This window comes from Gallinula chloropus (genome assembly GCF_964237585.1).
Source record: "Gallinula chloropus genome assembly, chromosome: 23".
NCBI lineage: Eukaryota > Metazoa > Chordata > Aves > Gruiformes > Rallidae > Gallinula > Gallinula chloropus.
In genome coordinates, this window is record NC_140108.1 from 4,329,647 (window position 1) to 4,353,113 (window position 23,467).

A 23,467-nucleotide genomic window follows, 5' to 3' on the forward strand; every position below is an offset into this window, starting at 1 on the left:
CAGTTTCCTTATTCAACTGTACCTCAACTGCCTCTGTTCCTGTTTTCGACCCTCACCATCATACAGTTCATGAGTAAAGGTCCAGCAACCACATGATACCCCTGGCCTGAAAAACCTTAAGCTGTATCTTAAGCAGCCTTCCTTTAAATAGACACATTTTACTTCACAACTGGGAACTGCTGAGAGTCCACCCAGCTTGGCCAATGTCACATATCATCAGGTCACACTCCTTACTTCTCTGTATGATGCAGCTGTGCCCTTGGGTCACAGTCAAGTCCTACACACGACATTAAGCAATCTAGAAATGTTTGCATGCTGGGGTTTCATACATTTAGGGCCAGTTTAGGAGTAATTTTGGCAGTAATTTTGCAAATTGTTTGAAGAAGGACCCAGTTTTAGTGTTAGCAGAGTGCACAGCAGGTATCATTTCTGATGGGGATATCCCTCAGCCAAACACAAACACTGATAATGAAAATATTGTCTGTTAATATCAGCTTCCCATATTCAATCTCTACTTAATGCTCTGGTTTGGATCTTAAAATTTACTTAGTATCATACCACATTCACTAAAAAAATAGAAAACAAAGGAAACAAAAACCCCTGAACAAACAATCCAAACATTCATGGACTACTGACAGTTTTACTACTGCAGATGGTTAGCTAGGCATGGAAAGGACTAATCTAAACCAGGCACATCTAGGAAAAAAAGAAATTAAAAATATTTATGCAGGCTTTTTTTCTGCCATTGCCAAAAATAAAGAAAAAAAAAAAAGCTCTTGGCAGCAAAAGAACATACAGGAGCTTCTAAGTAAAGATGCTATGCAGAAGCTGAGACAATGGTGTGATCTAAGGTGGAGAAAGGTGAAGAAAATCTGGTCTTACCAGTAAAGAATATAGGGGATTTACTTCGAATTTCCTCCAACTTTTGAACGAACAAGGCATTCATTTCCCTCTGTAGGGTGCCCACTTGCCTTCGAGAAGTTTCAGGCCAGCGCTTGGGGAATTCTGGGCTTCCAAGGCTTTCTAGACTGCTGGAGTTGGAGGATATAGAGCCATTGCTGGCTGCGACCAAGTTGACAGTGCTTCCATACTTGCCACCTGCCTGGCACTGCCAGCGCTGCCGGGAATGAGCCTTTATTCCGTGACATTTAGATTCAACATTTTTCTTCCCTGGGGTCACAAAAGACTGGCTGGTCCTTGTTAGATCATCGGCAGTTCCAGGGCTGCTGCAAGGCTGCAGGTCTGATTGCCGCCTGGGCTGACCTCTAACAGCCCAGGTTTTTAGCTCTACCCTCTCTTCTCCAGTTATACTGCTATACTGATCGTGGTGAAGGATATCTTTAGCGATAGGCCTGGCAGGATGGTCACTCCAATTGCATTCTACATCTGGGCTTTCTTTGGAACCAATCATGCATTTTATGCAGTTGGTGGCCACTCCAATCCTACCAGAGCTGTTGATGGCACAGCGCGCAAAGACGCTTTGCTTCTCGCTCTGGTGCTCCTCAAGCCGGACCCTGTTAGACCTCTGTATGGGTTCACTGAAAGCAGCACCCCCTTGAGCACAACTGTGGCTTTTGGCTTTACGAGAACTATGGGCCTTACCTTTCAACCCCTTGCCAGGCACCTCCCCACTGGCACCATCTCTGGGAGCTGGTGACAGAGAGGCACTTTCTGGCTCTTGCACAAAGCGAGGCTGGGAGGCAGCTTCCACTTCTTGGTCTTCAGTGGCCCCTTCAGAGCTGTTGTCTTTTGTGTCAAAAGCGATTTCAGGGAAGCCCTTCTTGTTCTTCTTCTGGCTTTTGGTGGGTGCACTGGCTGTCCGTCTCAAGATGTGGCTGCTAAAGGAATGTTTGCGATGGAGCTGACCAGCAGCATGACTGTCCAGAGAGGCCTGCTTTGGATTTCTGAGAAACAGGCCTTTTAGACCTAGAGCTTGTTTGGCCTGGAAAAATTAAGGAGGGAAAAAAAAAAAAGAGAAAGGTCCTTAATAGGAAATGCAAATCTCTCCTGTTGGGCACAGGAACTCACGTACCAGTGACCAGCTCACATACACACACAGGGTCTCCTGCCACATCCCTACATCAGCTTGAGAACTAAACCAGAGATAAGACTGAGACTAAAGCCAAAAAATACCCAGTAACCTCAGCTTTGCCAAGCTTCACCTCTCTTTTGTTTAACTCTGGTTTAGGTAAGGCTTTCCAGTCAGGCTTGTCTCTGTACTTGTCCTCATTTTCTTCCTAGCACATAGCTACTTATAACACAGACACTGAAAAGTACAAACAGGAAATGTGTCCATCCACCAGGATCTGACTCTGAGGACCAAAGGATTTCTCAGCACGTGCTAACAGCCACAGAGCTCAAGGTGTCCATCAAGCCACACATTTCAGACTGTTTAGGACTAAAGCCAAAGTGTTTTCTTTGTAGCAATGCAGCTTTCCATGGTTTGGATGGGTTTGGCTGTGCTTTTTAAACAGAAAGCTGCCTGAGGTCAGCGTTCCACCACAACGTGCCCATTTAAAACAATTTTGTCCAATTCTGACACTGCAGGAGGCATAAGAAATCAACTGGCTACAGGAATCTGAGGGTAAGTGGGACCTGCAGATTTGTTGCTGAGAATTTAATGGAATTGGAAACACAGAGCTGAACTATCTGCCTCATGCAGGACATTAAACTCGGGCAGAACTGGACATCAGATCTAATTTTTCCTGTCTCTTAAACTGGAGATAGTGACCTGTGCTCACACTTTGGTCAAAAAATTTGTGGCATGCAACAGAGGTCCCAGCTCTGGAACAAAACTGAAGGCTCTGAGGAAATGCGAGGAAGAAACTTGGAAAAAAAAGCAACCCCCAACCAAATAAGCCATAGAAATGGTGGTCATTTTAAAAAGTTACTTTGAAATAATTTTAACTTGTTATGCAACATGAGGTGGTTACAGAATTTAACTGATAGTGACCTCTGAAGCTAAAAAAAATATTCTTCACTTAGAACAGGTGATAATAATAAATTGGATGTTCAAATGGAGATTCACATCCCTTCACAGATCTACACTCCAACTGAACTGAGCATCATAAAGAACAGCTGAATTATATCCACAACAAATGATCATCAAGTATTTCAATTTCCACCTGTGTACCTACATCTTGACCACTTCCTACCACACACCACTTATCCAAAGACACTCCTGCATGTTTTCATCACTAAAGAAACACATTATAAACAAGCAAAGTTAGTCAGGGTGATAATATAGTACTTCACATACTTTGGTACTTACTTAAGCATTAAACATTCATATTCAGCACCATAAATCCCCCACCACTGCACAAGTTATTTACATGTCAGTGAAACAGAGTTCCAGCATTCCTGCAAACATTCCAGGTGTACTTGCCAACTTGTAAAGCAACAGGCTCATGCCTGAAAAAGAGTATTTTGGATTTGCTCAGCTCACAGAGCCTTATACACATGAAGTCACTTAAAGCAGAGAAAGAGCTATTTCCCTTCTAATCTACTTCTCCTCTTTTCTGCCTTTATTTCCCAGTTAGATCAGACTCTCTTTGGTGGCTGTGGCATAAGGAATTAATAAAACCAGAGTACATAAGCCTACAGTTGAAATGCATTGTAAGAAGCCCTGATAAGAACCTCATCAGCATCCATGCTTGTTGGCACTTGCTGTCAGTTTGATTTTTGCCCTGTGATGCCACGTGAGGTCATCTTTCTGCAGTGCCAAACAATGGCACAGAAAGCTCTAGTTTAAATTATAAAGGTCTTTCCCCTCAGAATATCTGGGTGCACACTTTGCAGAACTCATGGATAGATGCTGGCTGCACCGTACAGCGAGCCTACCTTGAAAGCTGCTTTCATTCCCTAAGCATCCTGTGCAATCTGGCACATGGGATCAGGGTTTATTTGCCTGACACAAAGCTCACTGAAAGCATTCAGAATGGGATTTTTATCATTGACTGAAGTGTAGTTAACACATGCCAAGATCCAGTGTGAGGAGATGATTAAAAAGGGACCTAAAATGGCCTTTAAATGTATATACAGGATAAGATAAAGAAGGTAGGAATTGAATTTTCCCATATAAGTCAGAGAAGATGTAATTTAAATTTTAATAAACCTTCTGTAAGCACTAGAGTATTGAACTGTCTGCTTGGATCATTCTGGATTCACTTTCACTAGAAAGCTTCAAAACAAGATCATGCATCTGTTAGGCAGGAAAGGGGAAAAGGCAGTCTGCTCCAATTGAGACAAGTTGGCAAGTACATTAATTTATTGCTATAAAAATCAGACCACAAATATTTGCAAAACCCAGGAAAAAATTGTCATACACACACAGAAACAACATCCAGAGAGCAGAAGAGCAAAGCACTGATGGAATGGGTGAGACGCAGCGCAGGGCCTCGGGTATCGTCCTAGCTTACTTGGTGCACCTTTGTTAAGCTAGTCAGCATGGCTTGAATCAGTGTAGAGATTCAAGAACCCAAAGACAAACTTGGTTAACTTAGAAAAAAATGCATTTAAAAGAAAAAAAAGGGGGGGGGGGTTGTGGTGGAATATGAGAGCACCATTCTGATGGAGATCCAGAACATGGGTTGCAGGTTCCAGTCCAGTTTTTTAAGGGGCTGTGCCAGTCTTTAAGGCAGACTTGGAAACCAGCACAAGAGGCTCTGCCACACTTTGTACCAAACATCCACTGCTAAGGCTCTTTTCTGTGTGGAAGAAGCAGTTTGAATTGTAGCTCACCAGAGAAAAGCCAGTAGAGGCAGAAACTCAAGGAGGAGAGAAAGGAGGATAGAGAAGGAATTTGATCCTGGATCTGCTTCATGTATGGAAGGCTCTCTGCCTGATCAATGATCCAACAGAACTGACCATGTCAAATGTGGCAATTCATGAGTTACATGAGTTGAAGAGCTTCAAAATTCTAACAAGGAAACATTGATGCTGATGAAGCAACTAGTTAAAGGCATGCAGGTGTGTGGTGGTGGTCACTGCACCTCCCTGAGACAGGAGGGGGTACCTTCAAGGCGTCTAAAAATGCTCTGCTTCTAAAAGTAGACTTTTTGACATAGAGAAGCCCACTGAAATCACAAACAGACAAAGCAAAGGCAAAATAACAGTGAGGGAGGATCTCAAGAGATATGCACATCTAGAAAACCACAAGAAATTCTGCAATACATGAACAGACTACAGAAGAGACAGAGACACACAAATAAAGAGCCTCCAGGAAACAGAGCACGTTACAAAGATAATTCAGTTAAACACAAATTAAGAGGAAACATATCTAAAGTTCTGCTTTAGTAATATCAAACTACTGAGAGGGTGGAATGTCTGCATTTAGAAAAAAAGCCCTGAAAGGTTAATGCTTCCATTTGAATATTTGCATTAATAAAGGATGGGTAAAGCCAGGCTGATAAACATGGTGATTGTTCCAGCTGTAATTAAGAGAGTGGAAACAGAGAAATTATTCTAGTTTTAGCTAAGCCTGCTAACTGATAAAAATTAAAGCAGAACATGACTCAGAGAGGCCAAGCCAGAAAGGGCTGGATAATATTTGTTCCATATTTTTAGTTGTTTTTACTAAAAATTAGGATTTTTTTAAATAACCCTCCATACAGCTTTCCTTCCAAATCCTCCTATCTTAATCATGCCAGTGCACAGCACCAGCATCTTAACACCAGCAGACCCAAAGAGACTGCAACACTAATGAGAAGCAATATGTGTAATAGACTTAGAATATGATGAGGGAATAAAGCAATAAAAAAAAATAATCAGTGCAGTAATTGGAAGCTGGTGGCTAAGGACAGGTAGGAGACACCATGCTAATGTTCCCAAAATAGCTGCCAGAGTTTAAATGGGCATGTTGACCTACTGCAGATTGCAACTATCACCAGGCAGCTACTTATGAAGAAGCCAATAAGAAGAAACAATTATGAGGTTAACTAAAGTAAGGATTAAAAAAGAGATAATGCCTTGCAATATTGCCAAAGGAAATTTGAAGTGAACTCTCCAAACATTCACAAAGACTATGAGCACTGTCTCTTTCATGACATGACCAAGGGCAGTGACTTGGAAGCTGATGGAGTTAACCAGTGACTGAGGCAGGCAGAGCCAGTTTGATTTTTATTTTAACAACTCACTTGCCAGTGGATACTAAGCTACAGGCTGTGACTCCTAACGAGGGAGACTGAAATATCTGCTATCCTTAGAGGAGTACTAGAGCAGTGCAGAGGACACCACCTAAAAGCAGCAACTAACTGGAGCATCATGAATGCACACAACCCTGGGAAGAAGAAAATTTGCCTATTCTCTATCATTCTGACTCAGAATAGAATAGAAAAGAAGAATTCACAAAAAGGTTGAGGAGGACTGGGCAGGGCAGTCGCCTCCGCTGCTGGATGCCTACAGCACACAGATGCCTCCTTTCATTAAAGGACAGGGTGAGGGACACTCACTAATCAGGTCAGATCGGTTCCCACTGGCCCCAAACGCCCAAGGCTGAGCTATGTGACTTCCTTCTTATAAACATGAGGGACTTACAGAGAACTTTAACAGGCATGGCTTACATCCTGTGCAATTCCTGCAAACCCAAAGATCAGGAATGGTTTCAGCATGGAGATGCCCAATCTGCCATCACCATTCCCCGAAGCCTGGGACTAAATGGCCTTGTTACCATACCCTGGGTGCTAGCCTTCTACCTGTGCCAGGCCCTGCAGTCTGAAATGAACAGAGCTCATCTGCTCAGACCAACACCAACCATCACCTCTCACCTACAGCTTCTACAGTCCCTCACTCAGCAGAGCTACACTCAGGGAGATTCCTAATGCCATGACAGGGAGTGTCAGGCAAGGCTCCAAGCCCCCTCCCTTTCATCCCAATAAAGTTCTGAAGAAATCAAGCAGCTTAAAAAAAAGCCATTTCCCTTTTTAAGTATAGTTTTAGCTCCTCCGAGACGAAGAGCCGGGGAGCAAAGCCCCGTTCCCAGGCTGTGCAATGCCGCCTCCTGCTGCCGCGTACCGACGCTACAGCTGCCGCGCTCCCCGATGGATATACACCCGCTGGCTCGGAGATGCTCCAAGCACTCTAAGATGCTACCTGGATGTCACTGAAATCCACAGCACAGCAGTAACCGAGACCAGCGCACTCATGTTCAGCTGGCCCAGGAGAAGTCTGAGGTCAGGGCTTTTTCAGCCTGGAGTTATTCACATGAATTTAGGGACAGCACCTACACAGCTGCATTTTTCCTGCACATGAAGCAAGCCCATTCTTAATAACAGGGAAGTAGTGCAAAGAAATCCAATCATTATTACAAGGATCATCTTTTCTCTGCATTTTAAGTGTTATGGAAAAAAAACCCAAAGAAAATCATCCTGAAGAATTTAATTAAATTTAAAATGCAAAAGCATCAAGCAGACACTGTTGAATAAAAGCAGTTACAGTTCAGGTGTATCACCTTTTGTTCAGCAAGGTGTGCTTACTGTATCAGGCATGACCACCCTTATTTACAGCAGTGTGTGTGCTGCTCACCCTCCCCTACTGCTCCCCCAGAATGGAACTGCAACTCTCTTTTTATAACTTATCCCATCATCTGCTCTTATCTCCACATGTATTCAGAAAGGTCTCAGCCAACCATGACAATCCCAGGGATGAAGTTCACACTAGTGGAATGACATTAGGTTGGACCTTCACCCGCCGGGCTTCCCCAGTGCGACACAAACCGCCGTGTGTCGGTTCACATACACAGCCCGTGGTATATCCCGCTGCAGGCACTCACCTTACCACAGATGTCATTAATAGCCACGTGAACGAAGATGGAAGCCTCTTCTATACCTTCCAGGTACACGTGTCGGTAACCTGAAAGGGAGGGAACAAAGCTGACAAGGAGCTGAATCGGATGACAGAGCATCTAGAGACTCTCCTGTAGTAAAAGGAATTAACCACTTTCTTCCCAGCCCCTCCCCAGGCTTGAGCACCACCTAGCTCCACCTAATTATCTGAGTCACACCAAACAACTGCCATTTCTTCTTGTCCCTTTTCTTTTATAAAAAAAGCTGTTTCCTCCCCACAGCCATCACTGCTGCTGCCAATTTGTGACAAACTCAACTGCATTCTCTCCTGGGGGCTTCCAGCCTACTGCTGCTACTGCAGACAGTTCAGCCTGGCTCATTCTGTGGAAATTGGGTGTTTGCTTTCTATCTTAAACACAAACTTATTTACTTTGGAAGAAAAGAAAGACATACACAGAAGCTTTAACGTGAACAAAGACTGAATTGAAACAGAAACAAGACACTGACAGAGAAGGCATTTAATATCCTAAATCCCATGATTAGATCAGGCAACTACCTGCTCTGCATTGAACAATTACTGGCAGTAAGAACACCCACCAAAAGTCCAGTGTCTTTCACAAACTGATATGAAGAAAAGGGAGGAAAAAGCCGTATAAGAGAACAGGCATAAAGTTTCTTTCTGTGAGTCTTCAAAGTCCACAACATTTTGCCATCCTGCTTTACAATCTTACCTGTTACTTTTAAATCTAGCCCCACAGAGTTAATTGATTTAGTTATTATTATCATGTAAGTCAGTAGTGGACCAAGGTAGAGAACTCAGCGTCCAAACTCTCAGCCTCTTGCTTTAACTAGAAATTTCTGCAGCAGATCCACACATACACATTAATCCAGCATTTGCAGCTTCAGTTAACACAGAAAAAAGTTCCAGCCAACTAAATTGGGATTTCACCACTTCTGTCTTACCTGGCATCATACTGCTGAAAGCTATTGTTCTCTGTCCAATGAAGTCCCGCCCAATGGGATCGTGATCCCACACAAGGAACCGAATCAGTGCAATCTCTGGCATGTGTACTGTGAACACCAACGTTTCCTCCCACATTGGGTTAAAACCTTGGAATGAAGGCATCAGCTTTTAGGTATTTTGTTCACAAGATGCAAGGAGAAAGACGACTGCCTACATAAAGCCTGCCTGAACTGCAATGTCACTCTGGTGTTCCTACAAGTTTGATCATTGTTCTTAGAAAACCCAGTACTCCCACTCACATCAGTGGGAGACACAATAGCACAAGAATTTGCAAGAAACAGAGTCAGATCTTACTTGAAGTTGGCCGTGCTTTCAGCAGGTAACTGGACAGACAACTTTCTTCTGGCCACAGCCAGCTCAAAATACCCTTCCCATACACACAGTGAGAAGTTAGACTTGCTTCACACCAAGACCTTCACGACATTACACTAACTCAGTTGGACAATTCAAGACCTGGGTCTGGCTAACATCAAAAAAACTTACATCAGTTTTTCAGTGCTTTGCCATTACAGGTGCCAAATTTCCTCTGCTCATATCTTTATGAAGAAGACCTGCTTGAAAGTGAATGTTTCAGCCATAAAACCCCTCAACCCCAGATAATCTTACCATTATCATCAACTACTCTAGTTTGTTCTTTGAAGCAATCAACAGGTAAGCCTATAACTTCTACTTCAACAAATGGATCTATGATCTGGAAAACAGAAAGTAAGAAATATTGAAAAGAAAGAGTGACAAAGGTGAAATTTAAGCATGTGGCTTTCACAATGAGGGTGCTGTATGTTAGGAGGTCCTGAGTCCTTCTGTAATGGGTCTCTGACTAAATAATCTAAAAGCATATTTGATCTAAAAGCATAATTCAGCAGGAAGGACATTCTGAGGCCCACCCTGGCACAGAGCCTGTACATTTTACTAGGCAGCCACAGAGATATTCCTGTAACTGTTCTGAACCTCTAACTGTTTAATTAGTGCTTAAGTGTGTCTTGTGTGCTCCGAAAGGATGACAAGTTTTGACAGAACTGAGTCTCCGGGTGATGCCTCTGTCCTTGTTCACAAAGAGTTGGGAGGGGCAGGCAGCTTTAAAAGATTAATCCATGTTCTAGCCACTGAAAGATCTAGGATGCTAATGGCCTTATTTATTTGTGTTCTATGTCTCCTGACAGATAAGTGTGAGAATTTAAATCCCCATCTATCCCAGCCAATATGGTACACACAGGAACAATCACTTAGTGTTCCATACCTCTCCTCTGTCTCCCAACATGGAATCACGTGGTTTTGGGAGTTGTTGACCACTGATAATTCTTAGAACCAGCTGTTTCTTCAACTGACCAGGCAGCGGGTCTTCAGAATTTGGATTAAAGACACCTGGAAGAATGAGAAGTCACACCATGTGAAAGAAATGCAACTTTGGGGATTACTTTAGTTATAAATACCAACTGGCTTATTTGCTTCTAGCATCTGCAATGCATTTTTAAACAAATCATAATAAGAATCCACATCCACCCTGCTCATAAAATAAGTGACCCACTTATTTTGCTCATTTTTCTTACCTTGACACATGCAGTTTGGTTTAAGGACATAGCCACAATTCCCATTGGCACTGAATTTGGCCCGATTCAGTTGCAGCATTCTCCCTTCTGACTGGTAGTTTAGTGCAACTATGAAAAAAAGAATTGCTTACTGAGTACATGGACAACATTCCTGTTTGTAGAAACAAATTAAAGGAAGGACATCTGAAAATGTTTCCACATTGGAGCTCTTGGATGCAAAACCTCAAATGTTTTATGAAAAAATTCACTTATGTAACACAGATCACAGCTGCAGGGAGAGAAGCTCTTCAAAGGAGTCTCTGAAGTCCTCTGGCATTTAAGAAGTTCATTTATTTCCATTTATCAGACAACTGCTTGAACGTAAGACACATATTTATGTAATCTATCTAGGTAACAACACAGGCAATAGCAGGGAGGACTCAACTGGCAGTAAAAGTGGATGAGCAGAGAACTCAAGAGTATTTTAAGGAGTGATCCTGGAGCTCCTATTAAAACATCCCTCCTAGAATAAAATGAAAATAATCAAGTTTTCTTTCTGCTCACCAAGCTGGCAGCCAGCATTCCAGAATGGCTGGGGGTTGTAGTTGCTGGAGTCCACACGATAAGAAGATGGGTAGATGCGGGACAACTGATGCTGGTTGAAACGCAGATACTGTGCTGGCTTCTGCTGCAGGATCTGGTGGGCTTTGGTTTCACTGAAAGATGAAACCTGCCAGCTGGAAGAAACTACAAAGAAGAGAGGAGGAGACCAGAGGTAACCTCTGTATTTATTTATTTATTACCTAGACAAAGCATCCAAAACTCTCTAGCACTAGTTACTTGAAACTATCAAGCATCATTTGAATACATCTGACTCAGAGGGAACTACTCTTAGATTACAGCAAAATTATCCTGAGTATTGGAGGAATCATGGTTGGGAAAATGAAGCTGAGTATCATGAAAGACCTGAATCTTAATGAAGAAATTACAATAAAAAGAAACCCTCTTAACATTTTTTTCCATTTCCTCAAGGAAGATGTGATTTCTGGCAAGAAATTCTCTGAGACTTTTAACTAAAACTTGATTCCTGTCAAAATAAGAGGCAGAAAGCTTAGAAAGAGGACTGAAATATTCCAGAAATAGTGTTGATATTTCAACAGATTTGACTTAAAAATCTACCCTTTGAGATTGAAATGCTCTTTAGCCCTCTCTGCCCAAGAGTCCTCTAAAGTGTCTAGGGTGTAAGTGTTGCGTGGCAGATTTATACAAGCTAGTAAAGACTATATACGTACTGCTACCTGTAGCAACTTTTGCTCCTTTATGGAAACTGTCACAGAACTCCAGACTCACTGTGGGTTCCGAATGGGAAGCTACTTCAAAATAATACAGCTTTATTGTGTAGGACTCTTCTGCTCAAATCTTATCAGTAAATCAAACAGAAAACCAGCTTTTAATAAGATGATGCACAAGAACATCAACCTTTCAGTCTCTTCATATAACAATTATTTCCAGCAGACATTCGATTCCACCTACTTTCAGTTTCAACATCGTGGATGCCAACGGACTTAGTGTATTTCACCAGGTCAGAGAGGGCTCTGGACAGCTTCATTGTTTTCTTCTGTCGGTTTACCCTAGAAACACAAATATTGATTTCCCATCAAGGGGTAAATTTTACCTTTTATAGTTAAAAATAAATCATGGCAAAGAATGTAAGAAGGTTTTCTTCCTCCTTAAGTACAAGGAGGTACTTAATACATAGAGCCTTGCTGTCAAAGCCCAGAATTTGTGGAACCAACAGCATGAAAATATAAAGAACAAATAAGTTCTGTTCTTACATGTTAAAAGCAGATGAAGTATTCACCCACTAATGGCTGGTGGGGAGGACTCTGAACAGTGTTGACCAAAGGTGGAATATCTTTTCACATATATATTTAGTTCTCACGCCAAATGCTAACAACCCCCCTTTTTTAAACCCCAAAGCAGCAGCAAGAAAGTAACACTCCTCACTTCCTTTATCACCTTTCCCAAAGTAAGCTCCAGAGTATCCTAGAGATCTGCTTGATCTGACTTCTCAGTTTTGAAGCCTGAATCTTAAGCAACCACTCTGCAAAGCACCTTAGCTGTCAGGATTTTTGAAGAGGCAATTTCAAAAGAAAAACCAAAATCATCACCTGGTTGTTGATGCAATTTCATCAAATTATAAAACAATTTTAAACAAAATCAGCTGAGGACCTGATGCTCCCCACAAATCCACCTTAATGGATTCACTGGGCTAGCAGTCAGCTGGCCTGCATGACAGCTGCATGAGGCAGTACAAGCTCAAAATACAGATAAGGCCTCCTGTACTTTGCTAATTAGCCTGAATGGCACCAAGAGATCATTCTGATGATCTTGTTGCAGACATCGGATCTGCCCTTACATGAGATTTCTGTTGTGTGCCTGCAGCCTCCAACAAACTGTCTCCTAGACCTGAAGCCAGTCTGTTCAGTGGGTCCATTTCTATAGGTGTCTTTTTAAGAAAGAAAATTGCCAGATCACTTTTAACAAACCTGCTGTAGTGTACAGAGCTCCTGGCTACATTTCCTTGCGAATCTGAATCATCTTCACCCTCTTCCAGACTCGTTGCCTTTTTCAATTTGCTTCCTTTTTTCTGTGCCACAAGGAAATAAAACCTTTAATACGGTGACTGGCTGATCAGCAGCTGGATACAATTCTGCCTCGGTGTGCCAAGGAACATGTTACTTATGGAAAATGGGAAATGACAGCTTTAGCAGTGTTCAATATTGCAGAACGATATATGCATGCACATGGGGAAGACACAGCCCTGGGTTAGAGTCTTTTTATAAGGGAATCACAAATCCTCCAAGGAAAAGTGCATATGAATGTTTATGTTTTACAGATTAGACCAGGGACACTTTTAGACCTTGGTGGAAACTGAAGCTATCTGCTATGCACAGCTATAAACAGTTATCCAGCCTGTGTGTTCTGTGACCAGTCTGATAGCCAGCCTCTGCCAGACAAGACAGTTCTGATATTCCTCCCCCTCCTCGCTGCAGTGTGCAAATTAAAAACCTGTCCCAGAACACAAGAGTCAGCGCAGACCTAAGCTGAGCAGCTCACCTTGCGTTTGGAGAAGCTGCCCATCAGCGACCGGCTCTGCCTTTTATTGGCACCGAAGTCCTCCCCGGATTCCACATCGTCCTCAGGTTTACTCTAAAGCAACCAGAAAGAACTGAGTGCTACAGGCAGCATATCTGAGCATCAGCAGCAACAGCTGGGGAAGCAATGCTTCCTAAGATGTTAACAGAACTGGATTATATCAGTGCAGACTTTGATTTTTAAAACACAAGTTGGGCAGACCTTGCATCCCAGTAATAACTGCTGTCATTTCTGTCCATGGGAACTTTCAGAGCAGACAGAACTCACACAAACACCCAGCCCCAATTCTGTTTTCACCCACGCAAAGTCTGAACACCACCATACTACACACATTCATTGACACCAGATTGGTTTGTAGCTTAATACTTGAAAAACAAGTTGAACAGGTCTTCTTTCAGCCAATTAGTTTTACTGGGATACTCCATGGTAAGAAACAAAAGTACATATTAAAAACATATATACTTTATTGGTACCCCCAGTTTGTCATATCACCTTATGGTTTCACTGTTTCCTAGGCTAATGAAACAGAGGCTATTCACATTAACACCTTCTGAAAAGGACTCCTAAAGTCTTGGCTTTGTAGGGGCTCTTAGGAGAATAACTGTCTGCTGCATTACATAACTCACTGAGCTTACAAGTACCTACAAAACTCATGGCACACAGAGTTTTGGGAAGCTCATTTTTAGTTCTCATCTACTTTTAATTCCTAGTTAGTACACCTGCTGATTACTGGCACATCTCCATCATTTTTCCTCCTTTGCCTGAAACAACCTTACTGAGCTTTTCGTGACTTCTAACAATATCTACAGTGACATTGCCTCAAGTTCACAAAGCACAGTCTGTGGGCTGAGTGCCTTCTTATAAATAAGTATCAGTATATAATTAAAATTCAAATATAAATGCATGGAACATAGAGAACTGAGGATAAAAAGCACAACTTTCACATGCACTTTTTATAATGGAAAATAAAATTCTTTCTGTTGAAAAGTCATTTCATTTGTACATTTCATGCTCCAATTGCTGTGTGAGCAAGAAAAAAAGAGCTTTGCATATCTGACAGTGATGTTCACCTGGCATCATCATTAACTGAAGGAATTCAGCTATGAATCTGAAGTCAATAATGTAAAATTTATTCAGTAAGCTAACAAAACACAGCGAATGGAAATGCTAAACACCTCTTTCTCCAGAGCCACCGGCGAAAGTCACTGGGCTTTGGAGAGAGAGACCTTTAGCATTTCAGTTTAGATTCTGAACATCTGCAACAGCAGACTATCCATCTGCATCAACTGCCAATCATAAAAACTGCCAAAATTAAAATCTCATCATCAACAAATTAAAAAGACGCTTCTGTTAAACGGACAGAAATGCAGGAAGTGTTACTCCTCATGATACAGCTTATGGAGGTCACGACAAAATAGCACTGAAAATATTACAGAAGATGGAAAACGTTTTCTTCTGTATTGAAACAGCCAAATATGTGGTGGTCTGGGCAGTCACCCAAGAATGGAAAACACAGTTTTAAAATCCCAGTTCTACCTAAGCCTGTCTTGGAACATGAACCTGGATCTCCCACATCCCAGGTGAGTATTTTGGTGATCTGGTTCTTCTCCAGTACTCTCCTAGTTAACCTAGACAGGAGACAGAGACCTAATGGTAAATACACTCCACAAAATTCATTGTGTGACTCACACTATACTGTTTCAAGGGAAGTGCTGAGCATTTTTGAGTTCCATTAGTACTGTGATAGCTGCAGACACCACAGGTAAACTGAACTACATTTATCTAATGGAATCTAATAACAGACTGAAAAGCCCACCTTTAGATAACCCTCTTTGAAAGAACAAGTGTTATTGTTATGAAACAGTAGTATTATGGAGCTACATGGGCAAAACCACAACAATCAAGTCTAAGGGTAATGAAGTACAAAAATATGTTCACCTTCTTACTATCAGCCTTTCCTGATGCTGGCAGAGTGGTAACTGTAAAGTTGTTTGGATCTTCACAGTCACGGATTTTGGATTCTTTGATCAGTGAGTCAAGCTTTTTCTTTGCTATGTTCTCCACTCTCTTCCTATTAGTAGATGCCTACAAACAAAACCAAATGATTAAACTAAGCAGTGATGGATAGAAGTCTCAGTAATTCCAGCCAGGATTAATGCAAACTGAAACCCAAACAGACCTTCTTCCTTTGTGTAATGTTAAGCAGTTACCTGCAGCTGAAGTGAAAGCAGACTGTCTGAAGTGAAGAGAGAGTAAACCCACTTAAAACAGTTCTAATTTAACCAAGACCGACCATTTGCAGGGCTATTCAGATGTAAAGTCTGTTACAAGCCAAGGATGTGCTGATGCAGAAATTGTTACTGCGGTGACTCCCTGTAGGGACCTGGAGTGACATATCCTGTGGTCTGCAGTACACGTTTGCTAAGAACTCTGACCCGTTCCATGGGCTGTCCAACAAACCATTCCTCACAGGAGTTCAATAGCAATGGATTCATGTGGAAACCCAGTGTCTGGTCTTTCTCTCACACACTGGGGCCAATGAACAGCATTCATGGGCTATGCCAATGTTGACTCTGCAGCTACAACAGAGAAGAGATTCTACTGGAGGGAATGGCAGAAGTTTTCAAAATTTGATTTTAGCAGTTCAAGGGCAAAATATAAAAGAGATCCTGTGCCTTCCTGTATTCCTCACAGCCCATGTGAGCAAGTTGGGGGAACAGAAATAGAAATTCAGAGTTTTCATTTCTATCCATGAAGCGTAACTCACAATCCCAGGTCTTTCAAGAGGTGACAGATTGTGTTTCCTCAGTAGACCTGAAGAATTCTCAGTTAAATTTGTCATGAAAGAAGCTATGATTTTCTGAGCTCTTCAAAATTCACATTGGGAAGCAAACCAGATGTACCCCATCTCAGATTTAAAGCATCAGTAAACCTCACAGCAAAGCAAACTGTTAGTAACAAAATGAGGTCAGCAAAGCGATGCCTACTGAGCCTTTACTCAGGATAATACACCCAGCCATAACATGTTAGTACATCATTTTACTATGAAAGATGACACTTTTCTTACTGGCATTCATTTCTCTATCCATTTAATGGAAGAAAACCAAACATTATTTGACATGTCTCTATAAATAGCATATGTGGGGGCCACGTGGAAAGAAGCACTTGCAAAAGGAATTTCTAGCAATGAGAGCTCTGCTGGTGTTTCTGCTTGTCCAAGCACCTAGATAAGGACCCTCTCAAAAAACCACCCATCTTTAAGTCTAGAAATTATCTAGAAAACTTACAAAACCAGGATCTTTGTTACCACTGCTCCTCCCCTCATTTCTCCTTTCATAGACCTATTAATAAAGAAGTTTCTTTTCGTGTTAGAGAAGACAAGTCAATAGAGAATGAGGAGACAGCCTGAAGGAGAGATGACTGAAATTGCAATCTCTCTCCAAGGCAATCTAGCTTATGTTATTAAATGGTTTTATTGGGTATTTTTGTATTTTTTCTGTAGGATGCAATGTCACTTGCCAGAAGATTAAAGTGACAAAAATAATTAACTTTCAAAAAGGATGAAGAAATAAGGGATTTTCAGATTGAAGCAAGCAGAGACTGAAATATTCTTCCTTTTTAACACCTCATTACAGTAAAATCAGCTATACCCAGCATTCAGCAAACCAAAAGAATGCTCTTTAACAAGGATCACAGGCTGACATACACAGAATTTCTTTCTTATCTTTTTTGCATTGGGAGGTAGGAATGCTATGATGCAATAAAAAAAAATAGTGAGATATTAGTATTTAAAATATCAAGAGTCAAAAATTCCCAAACCTGAAACACAATCACAAGAACTGGTGCTGCCTAGTATCCATTTCTGTCAAACCTTTCCCCGTGAAGGTTTGGAGCCTAAAAGGCTTGTGATGAATCCCAAGGACCAGACCACATCCACATTCCAGAGAACTCACACAATGTTTTTCCTCCTGGGATGGGAAGATTTCACATACGTTCACTTTCAAACATCCACTTAACTTACATCTCCATTCATTATTTTACAGTCATCATCAATCTCATCAGCACTGTCCTCATCAGAAACTTCACCTTCCTCTGCATCATCACTGATGTTGGCTGGAAGTTTCTTCCCCTAGAAGATAAAATGATTACACAGGCAGGTTAGCATGCAGCTCTTGCTATCAAAGAGTTGTTAAATAATAAGTTACTCAAATCATTTCATCAGGACTGAGAGGACATTTGTACAGAACCTTAAGTACCAGGCTCTTAAAAGACTGCTTCAAGTTAGGGTGTAAGTGATAACCAGGCAGAGAGATCATAAGTCATCACAGAGAGGGATGGAACAAATCATGCAGGTCTTCACCTTAACCAGTATCTTTCCTTTAAGACTCGCTGGTGAAGGAAGCTTGGTGGCATCATCACTGTGCACAGAAGACAGATCCAGTTTGTCTCCCAGAATTTCTGTAAGATACTGAGCCATCTTTTTCTGCTGAACAACACTGCAGTGGTTCTCAATTGACAGGATAACAGGGTACCTGGCAGAGACACAGGCAAGCATCATCAACTGCAAATTTCACTTTTATCTCATCAAGAGGATGAAGGTTATTACTGTCCAAGCTGTTCCTGTAAAAGTCGTCACTTCCAGTGACCCCCCCACAGGGGTCAGATAGATTCAGCAGGGGCACAGGACTGACCCCACCACTCACTCCAAACTGAGTGGTCCAGTTTTGACAGCCACAGGAAAATTAAACTTCTGCAATCTGCTTTGAGGCCCTTTTGCCCAGAGCAGCCTGTTCACCTGCCTACACCACTCAGTCCTGGGATTCTAGCAAAGCATTCCTAAGGAAAGCCTACACAGCCAGTGCCTTCGACCCTCCCCTGATCGGTGCTTCAGCCCTTTTGTACCCTCACAGGTAAAAGTAAATGAAGGTGCCAGGAACTGAAGAGACCCTCAAAGGGCCTTTGGCTTCACCTTCCAGTCCCAGCAACCAAGTGATAAACCTGTAGTGGTAGATCTTCATTTCTAGCCAGCAACAGAGCAAAATCATGCAAACACCCTGCAGATGAAGCCTCTTCTACAAAGACACTAAGTATTATCTCTAGGTTTGGTTTTATTAGTGTCATTTATTGTTGATTCTACAGGCTGTGGCCAAGAAATATCACTGCCTGGTCATTTGAAAGGCATCAAGGTAGGATTTGTGAGTTCCAGAGTGGTTGGTGCCCTATAAAAAGATGCTGAAGATGGATTTCTGTTTCGAGATGATGCTTTTTTAGGATGGGCACAAAAGCAGTGCAGTTTTCTAGGGCTCAATTATGAGGGATTCATGAAATAAAACCAATTATGAAAAAAAAGATGTCTATCCTGACATCTGGCCCTCATTAGCTCCTCATCAGGAAAAATGAGGCTTTCAGCCAGACAACTGGAGGATGAAGCTTTCCCAAGTGATGACTACAGTTAAATCCCTGGCTTTGTCTGAAGCTAGATCCTTAGCTGAATTTGCAGCCTGGGAAAGAAAACACCTGCAAGCCTAAAATATGTTTCATCCTGTACCAAACTTAGCCTGAGCATCAATAAGTATCGAGACCACAAATAGTAAGTTGTAACACAGTCCCAGTTAAGCTTTCTGTGAAGGTTTTAAGAGCTGCCACAATTCCAGCAGCGTTGCCCCATAATCTACTGGGCAGCTTTCCTTGGATTTATTGCCTATGTCTTCAGGCAAACTCCACAAATTTCAGGCTCATGGGAAGTTTCCCTGGGATGAAATTTCAGTGCAAATTTAGTTCTAGTAATGAAAGCAGTGGATTGCTGCGGAGAAACTTCTGGGAATTTAATTTAAGGTTAAATTCTCTTAAAAAGATAGGGTGACATATTTTGACTCTCTGTCAAGATAGATGAGACTTCCCATCGTACAATGCTCTGATTTCCTGAGCAACATACAAGTAAGGAAAATACCTGATTCCTTCTGAACAGCCTGCTTTCTCCACATCTGGACTACTGACTCTTTGCATTCATTTGCTGCTGGACTTACTTCCCATCCCTGGAGCATCCAATTGTAATCTTGGCATGTCTGGAGTACCCACTGGAGGTATGTGGTTAAACTGCCAGCCACTCACTACAAACATTCACTGTTGGAACTCCTTGACCCTCTGGTCTCCTAGAAATGGGATAAAGACAGCCCCACAAATATGTACAGAATGCTCCTAACTCTATTTTTGCCTTGCTATTTCTTTCTGAAGGCTTTCTCCCCACAGAAAACATCAGAATCCTGCCTGGCATACACAGGAACAGGTCAGATTTTCAGGGGAGGCCTTTACAAGGATGCTAGGGAGCACTTCAGGTTATAGCCATGAGAGTCAAGCGTTGGCAGACTGTATACATACTCATTCTTGATAAAGGCATATTTGTTGATAGTCTCAATCACATCTTTGAAGAGAATTTTGGAAGTCAAAGTGTATCCGTGGTGGACAATTGGTTCCCCGTCCGGCCCATCCCAGCAGTCAACTGTAGAACAGAAACAACGACACCCATCAGACAAGCACCATCTGGGGCCACCAACCACAGCAGACTGTGAGAGACTGCAACTTCCTTCAGCACCCCATCCAGACATGTACCCAACAAAGCAGGGTATAGGCTCACTCCCACCCTTCATCTGCACCTTCCTCCCACTGGGCTGAACATCTTTCCTCTGAAGACCCTTACTGGCCTTGACATTCTACTGCATACAGATGACTGTTGCCATTGTTTGAGAAAGCCCCAAGCAAACAAGATCTCCTTTTAACAACACCCAAGAAGTACTATGACAGGAAGAGAGATGACACTGCATAGCACTATTGTCATCATGCTACTGCTGAACCTGAGAAGGAAAGCAGAGAATCTTAGCCTGCTTCCCATACCACGAGCAAAGCCAAGACCTATCCACCTCTAGCCCTCCTTGGATCTTGTACAACCTTATACTAGTTCACAATCATATTTCCATTAAAGTTTTACTCCTCTGCAGCATGTCCACAATCTAACCTGAGCACACCATGATACTGGTCTTCTGAAAAACTGTGAAAACAATTAGATGGTCAGGATATTAAGAATTACTACCAAGCAGGTGCTGTCTCAGGGAGGCACCACGAACATCGGAATTAATATCCCATAAAGGCTTCCTGGTCCCTGCAGAGACCATCGACATTTCACATAATATCACACAATATTTCACAGACTCTACTTCCCTTACAGAAACATCAGCCTTTCTCTTACATGTGGCAGGAACTATGCCATATTTGCCAGTTTGGTTGTCATACAGCTAGCTAGAGAGTAATACACCACCACATTCTACTGAATGTTAGCATCCTCCCTGCAGAAATGCTTTTGCAATCTCTCTCCCTCAATGTCTGCCTTATCTCCATACTCAGAGAAAATCTGTCCATTATATGGCAACATTATTTTGTTCTTTACAAAATTACCATGTTCCTAGGCTTTTTTCTCTACCCAGTTACTAAGTCTTCCACAGAAGTCACCAGCGTTCCTTTGCAGAGGAGAAACAGAACCATGGAGCCTAATGATTATTATTGCCTTTACGATCTTTACCTTCGACGCAACGACAGCCAGACTGTAGCACCCATGCATACATGTCCACCCTAGACTGGGACATCAGCTGATCTCCCATGAGGTAGGTATTATGTGAAGAGGTAATGAAATAGTGACTCAAAGGGTAACTCATGTCCTGATTCACTTGGTAGTGTTCTGGGTTGAATATGTCCCCTGACGGACTCCGCATGTAATTGGTGAAACCTGTGAACAAACAATACTATAAATAATACAGTTTTGTCCTTTTTGTTGAGGACCAGACCCTGCTAACATGAGGCTGTTTCCAGTTGTCTCAAAACAGCATAATCTTTCCCTTCCTGATCAGGAGATCTGTAGCAGACACCCAAATCCTAACTCATAAATCTCAGCTGTTTTATCATCCATTCTTGGCAAAGCAATTTTAGATCAGGCTGGTTTTTCAGAAGTTTTTCTATCTGGCATGAAAAACTTAAGAGCTGTTTGAAAAGCCTAGTCTTACTTTTCTAGCTGTGAAGGAGGCAAGATAATGAACCTGGTTATTCATTATTTATGTGACTGGCACTGACTGTAAAGCAGCAGAAAAAAACAAACACCACTAATATGTCAACAGCTGCACTTGGCATGAGTGTGAGCTTTAAAACAGAGTGAAAATTTAGTCTGGAAGTAGAACAGACCCAAATACATCCTAAGAAACCACCATGTCTTGAAAAACAAACACCACCACCTTACACAGTAGACCAGAAACTGCCCACTTCTTCATGCATCAACCAAACCAAACGTAATGTTTCCACTATAACAACACACCAATAGAACTGGACAAGGCTGATTTCCAAAAGGTCCTAGAACTTTTGCACAGAATCTAACTCCTGAGGAACATATTCAGTCCTTGGAGTCAATAGGATCTGGCAGAATATTCATTATTTAAGGGAAAGGATTTAAAATTAGCCTCAAAATAACAGCTGCCATCATGATGGTACAGCATCACTACACGCAGAGCAAAGCCTTGAGCAGTACAGCTTATGAAAGCAGGCTTCTGGATAAATTTCACCATCCCTCTTCACGTTCACTCCGGATCAGATCACTCCTTTTATTAAAATTTAAAGGATTTCAAAAAATTCCTGGAGGAATGATGCAACTAAATTTGACTGTTCCAAGAGCACAAGTGAAAACACATCCAACACCAGCTGACCTTCAACGACTGTTGTTTCATCATGCTATGTACCTTTAAAAGCCTTCCAACGAATACCAACTTCCCTTGTGCTTCTCAGCAAACAACAGACAGTCAGAAATAACAACTACTGAAGAGCAAGCTCTGTGCAACATGACAAAATTCTGTGATTCTATATTACTCAAACAAATGCAATATTCTCATAAGCATTTAAACAGTTGCCTCTCTTCTACAAACACTACACCAGCCAGCTTACCATCGATCCCCAGCGCTCCCTCCTTCTTGTTCTCCAGGCACGGTTCAAACTTGCTGATGATTTCCAGGCAATGCTCTTTAGTCACATTCACCATCTGTAAAAGCACCAAAAATGAAGAGTTAGCAAGTGATCAGAGCTTCTATTAGCTCTTTTCTCTGTATGCAGATTGATGACTGGACAGATTATCCATAGCAGTAGGAAGGATTTCCAGTTACCCAGTGAGATTCTCACTCCTGTCAATCAGTGTCAGCTCAGATAAGAACTAGACTGCTCTGTGAAAAGTTTCTGTCCTATTGGCAGCTGCCTGATCCCAGCCAATAGAGAGAGTTCTGCTTTGTAGGTCAGAGCTGGTTAGAGCGCTTGGGCACACAGAGCATCCAGACAGAACGAGCTTTGTCACAAGCCAATGGGATTTTTCTCTCTTGTAGGATTAAAGGATTAGTTTGCATTATATCAAAAGGGTTTTGCTTTAAAATAAAACAAGAAAATGGTTCATCATTACGTAGCAGACAGAAACATCAGCAGGGTGACAGAGGCTCAGGACATGATGCTCTCAGAAAGCTCCTTGAGGAAATCTGCTAGCTGCAAGGTTGTTTTGCATCAAGAAGTCAAAAAGGAAAGAGTACAAAGGGTACTTGCATGGTTGTTAAATTTTTAACACTATTATTTAATATTCCTGCTACTTACTGTTAATTTGTCCTCAGTTATTTACCATTGCTATTATTTAATATTCCTGAGTGGTCCAGCAAATCCTTCCTTGTTAGATACTGTCCACAACCATGAAAACAGCTCCTGGCACCAGAGGGGACTGCCAATGAAGTGACCACGTTGATGATTGTTCTGGCAACGTGGAATCTTTGCTTAGGGGGAAATGAAACCACTGGCATATCTGCTACCAGATTGATGCCTGTCCTGGAAGTCATTTAAAACCCAATAAAAATCAAAGATGAGGAAGGAAAAAACCCTGAACCTTTATCTACTCATACATTAGTGGTCTGCTG

At 42.0% G+C, this 23,467-nt stretch overlaps 1 protein-coding gene across 2 annotated transcripts in view; it reads right to left on the minus strand.

Annotated features, from left to right (window-relative positions):
- Positions 1-23,467, minus strand: part of PLCH2 (phospholipase C eta 2) — a gene marked incomplete at its 5' end in the record, with an annotated part of 72,196 nt that overhangs the window by 4,386 nt on the left and 44,343 nt on the right. For both annotated transcript variants that reach the window (XM_084274691.1, XM_084274690.1), the window contains 16 exons: positions 1,603-1,942; positions 7,769-7,848; positions 8,745-8,891; positions 9,412-9,496; positions 10,043-10,167; positions 10,353-10,460; positions 10,896-11,078; positions 11,865-11,962; positions 12,881-12,981; positions 13,452-13,544; positions 15,429-15,575; positions 17,512-17,619; positions 17,851-18,022; positions 19,869-19,989; positions 21,064-21,267; positions 22,467-22,560. In XM_084274691.1, coding sequence (XP_084130817.1) covers positions 1,603-1,942; positions 7,769-7,848; positions 8,745-8,891; positions 9,412-9,496; positions 10,043-10,167; positions 10,353-10,460; positions 10,896-11,078; positions 11,865-11,962; positions 12,881-12,981; positions 13,452-13,544; positions 15,429-15,575; positions 17,512-17,619; positions 17,851-18,022; positions 19,869-19,989; positions 21,064-21,267; positions 22,467-22,560 — 2,206 coding nt within the window. The remainder of the gene's footprint in view (positions 1-1,602; positions 1,943-7,768; positions 7,849-8,744; positions 8,892-9,411; positions 9,497-10,042; positions 10,168-10,352; positions 10,461-10,895; positions 11,079-11,864; positions 11,963-12,880; positions 12,982-13,451; positions 13,545-15,428; positions 15,576-17,511; positions 17,620-17,850; positions 18,023-19,868; positions 19,990-21,063; positions 21,268-22,466; positions 22,561-23,467) is intronic.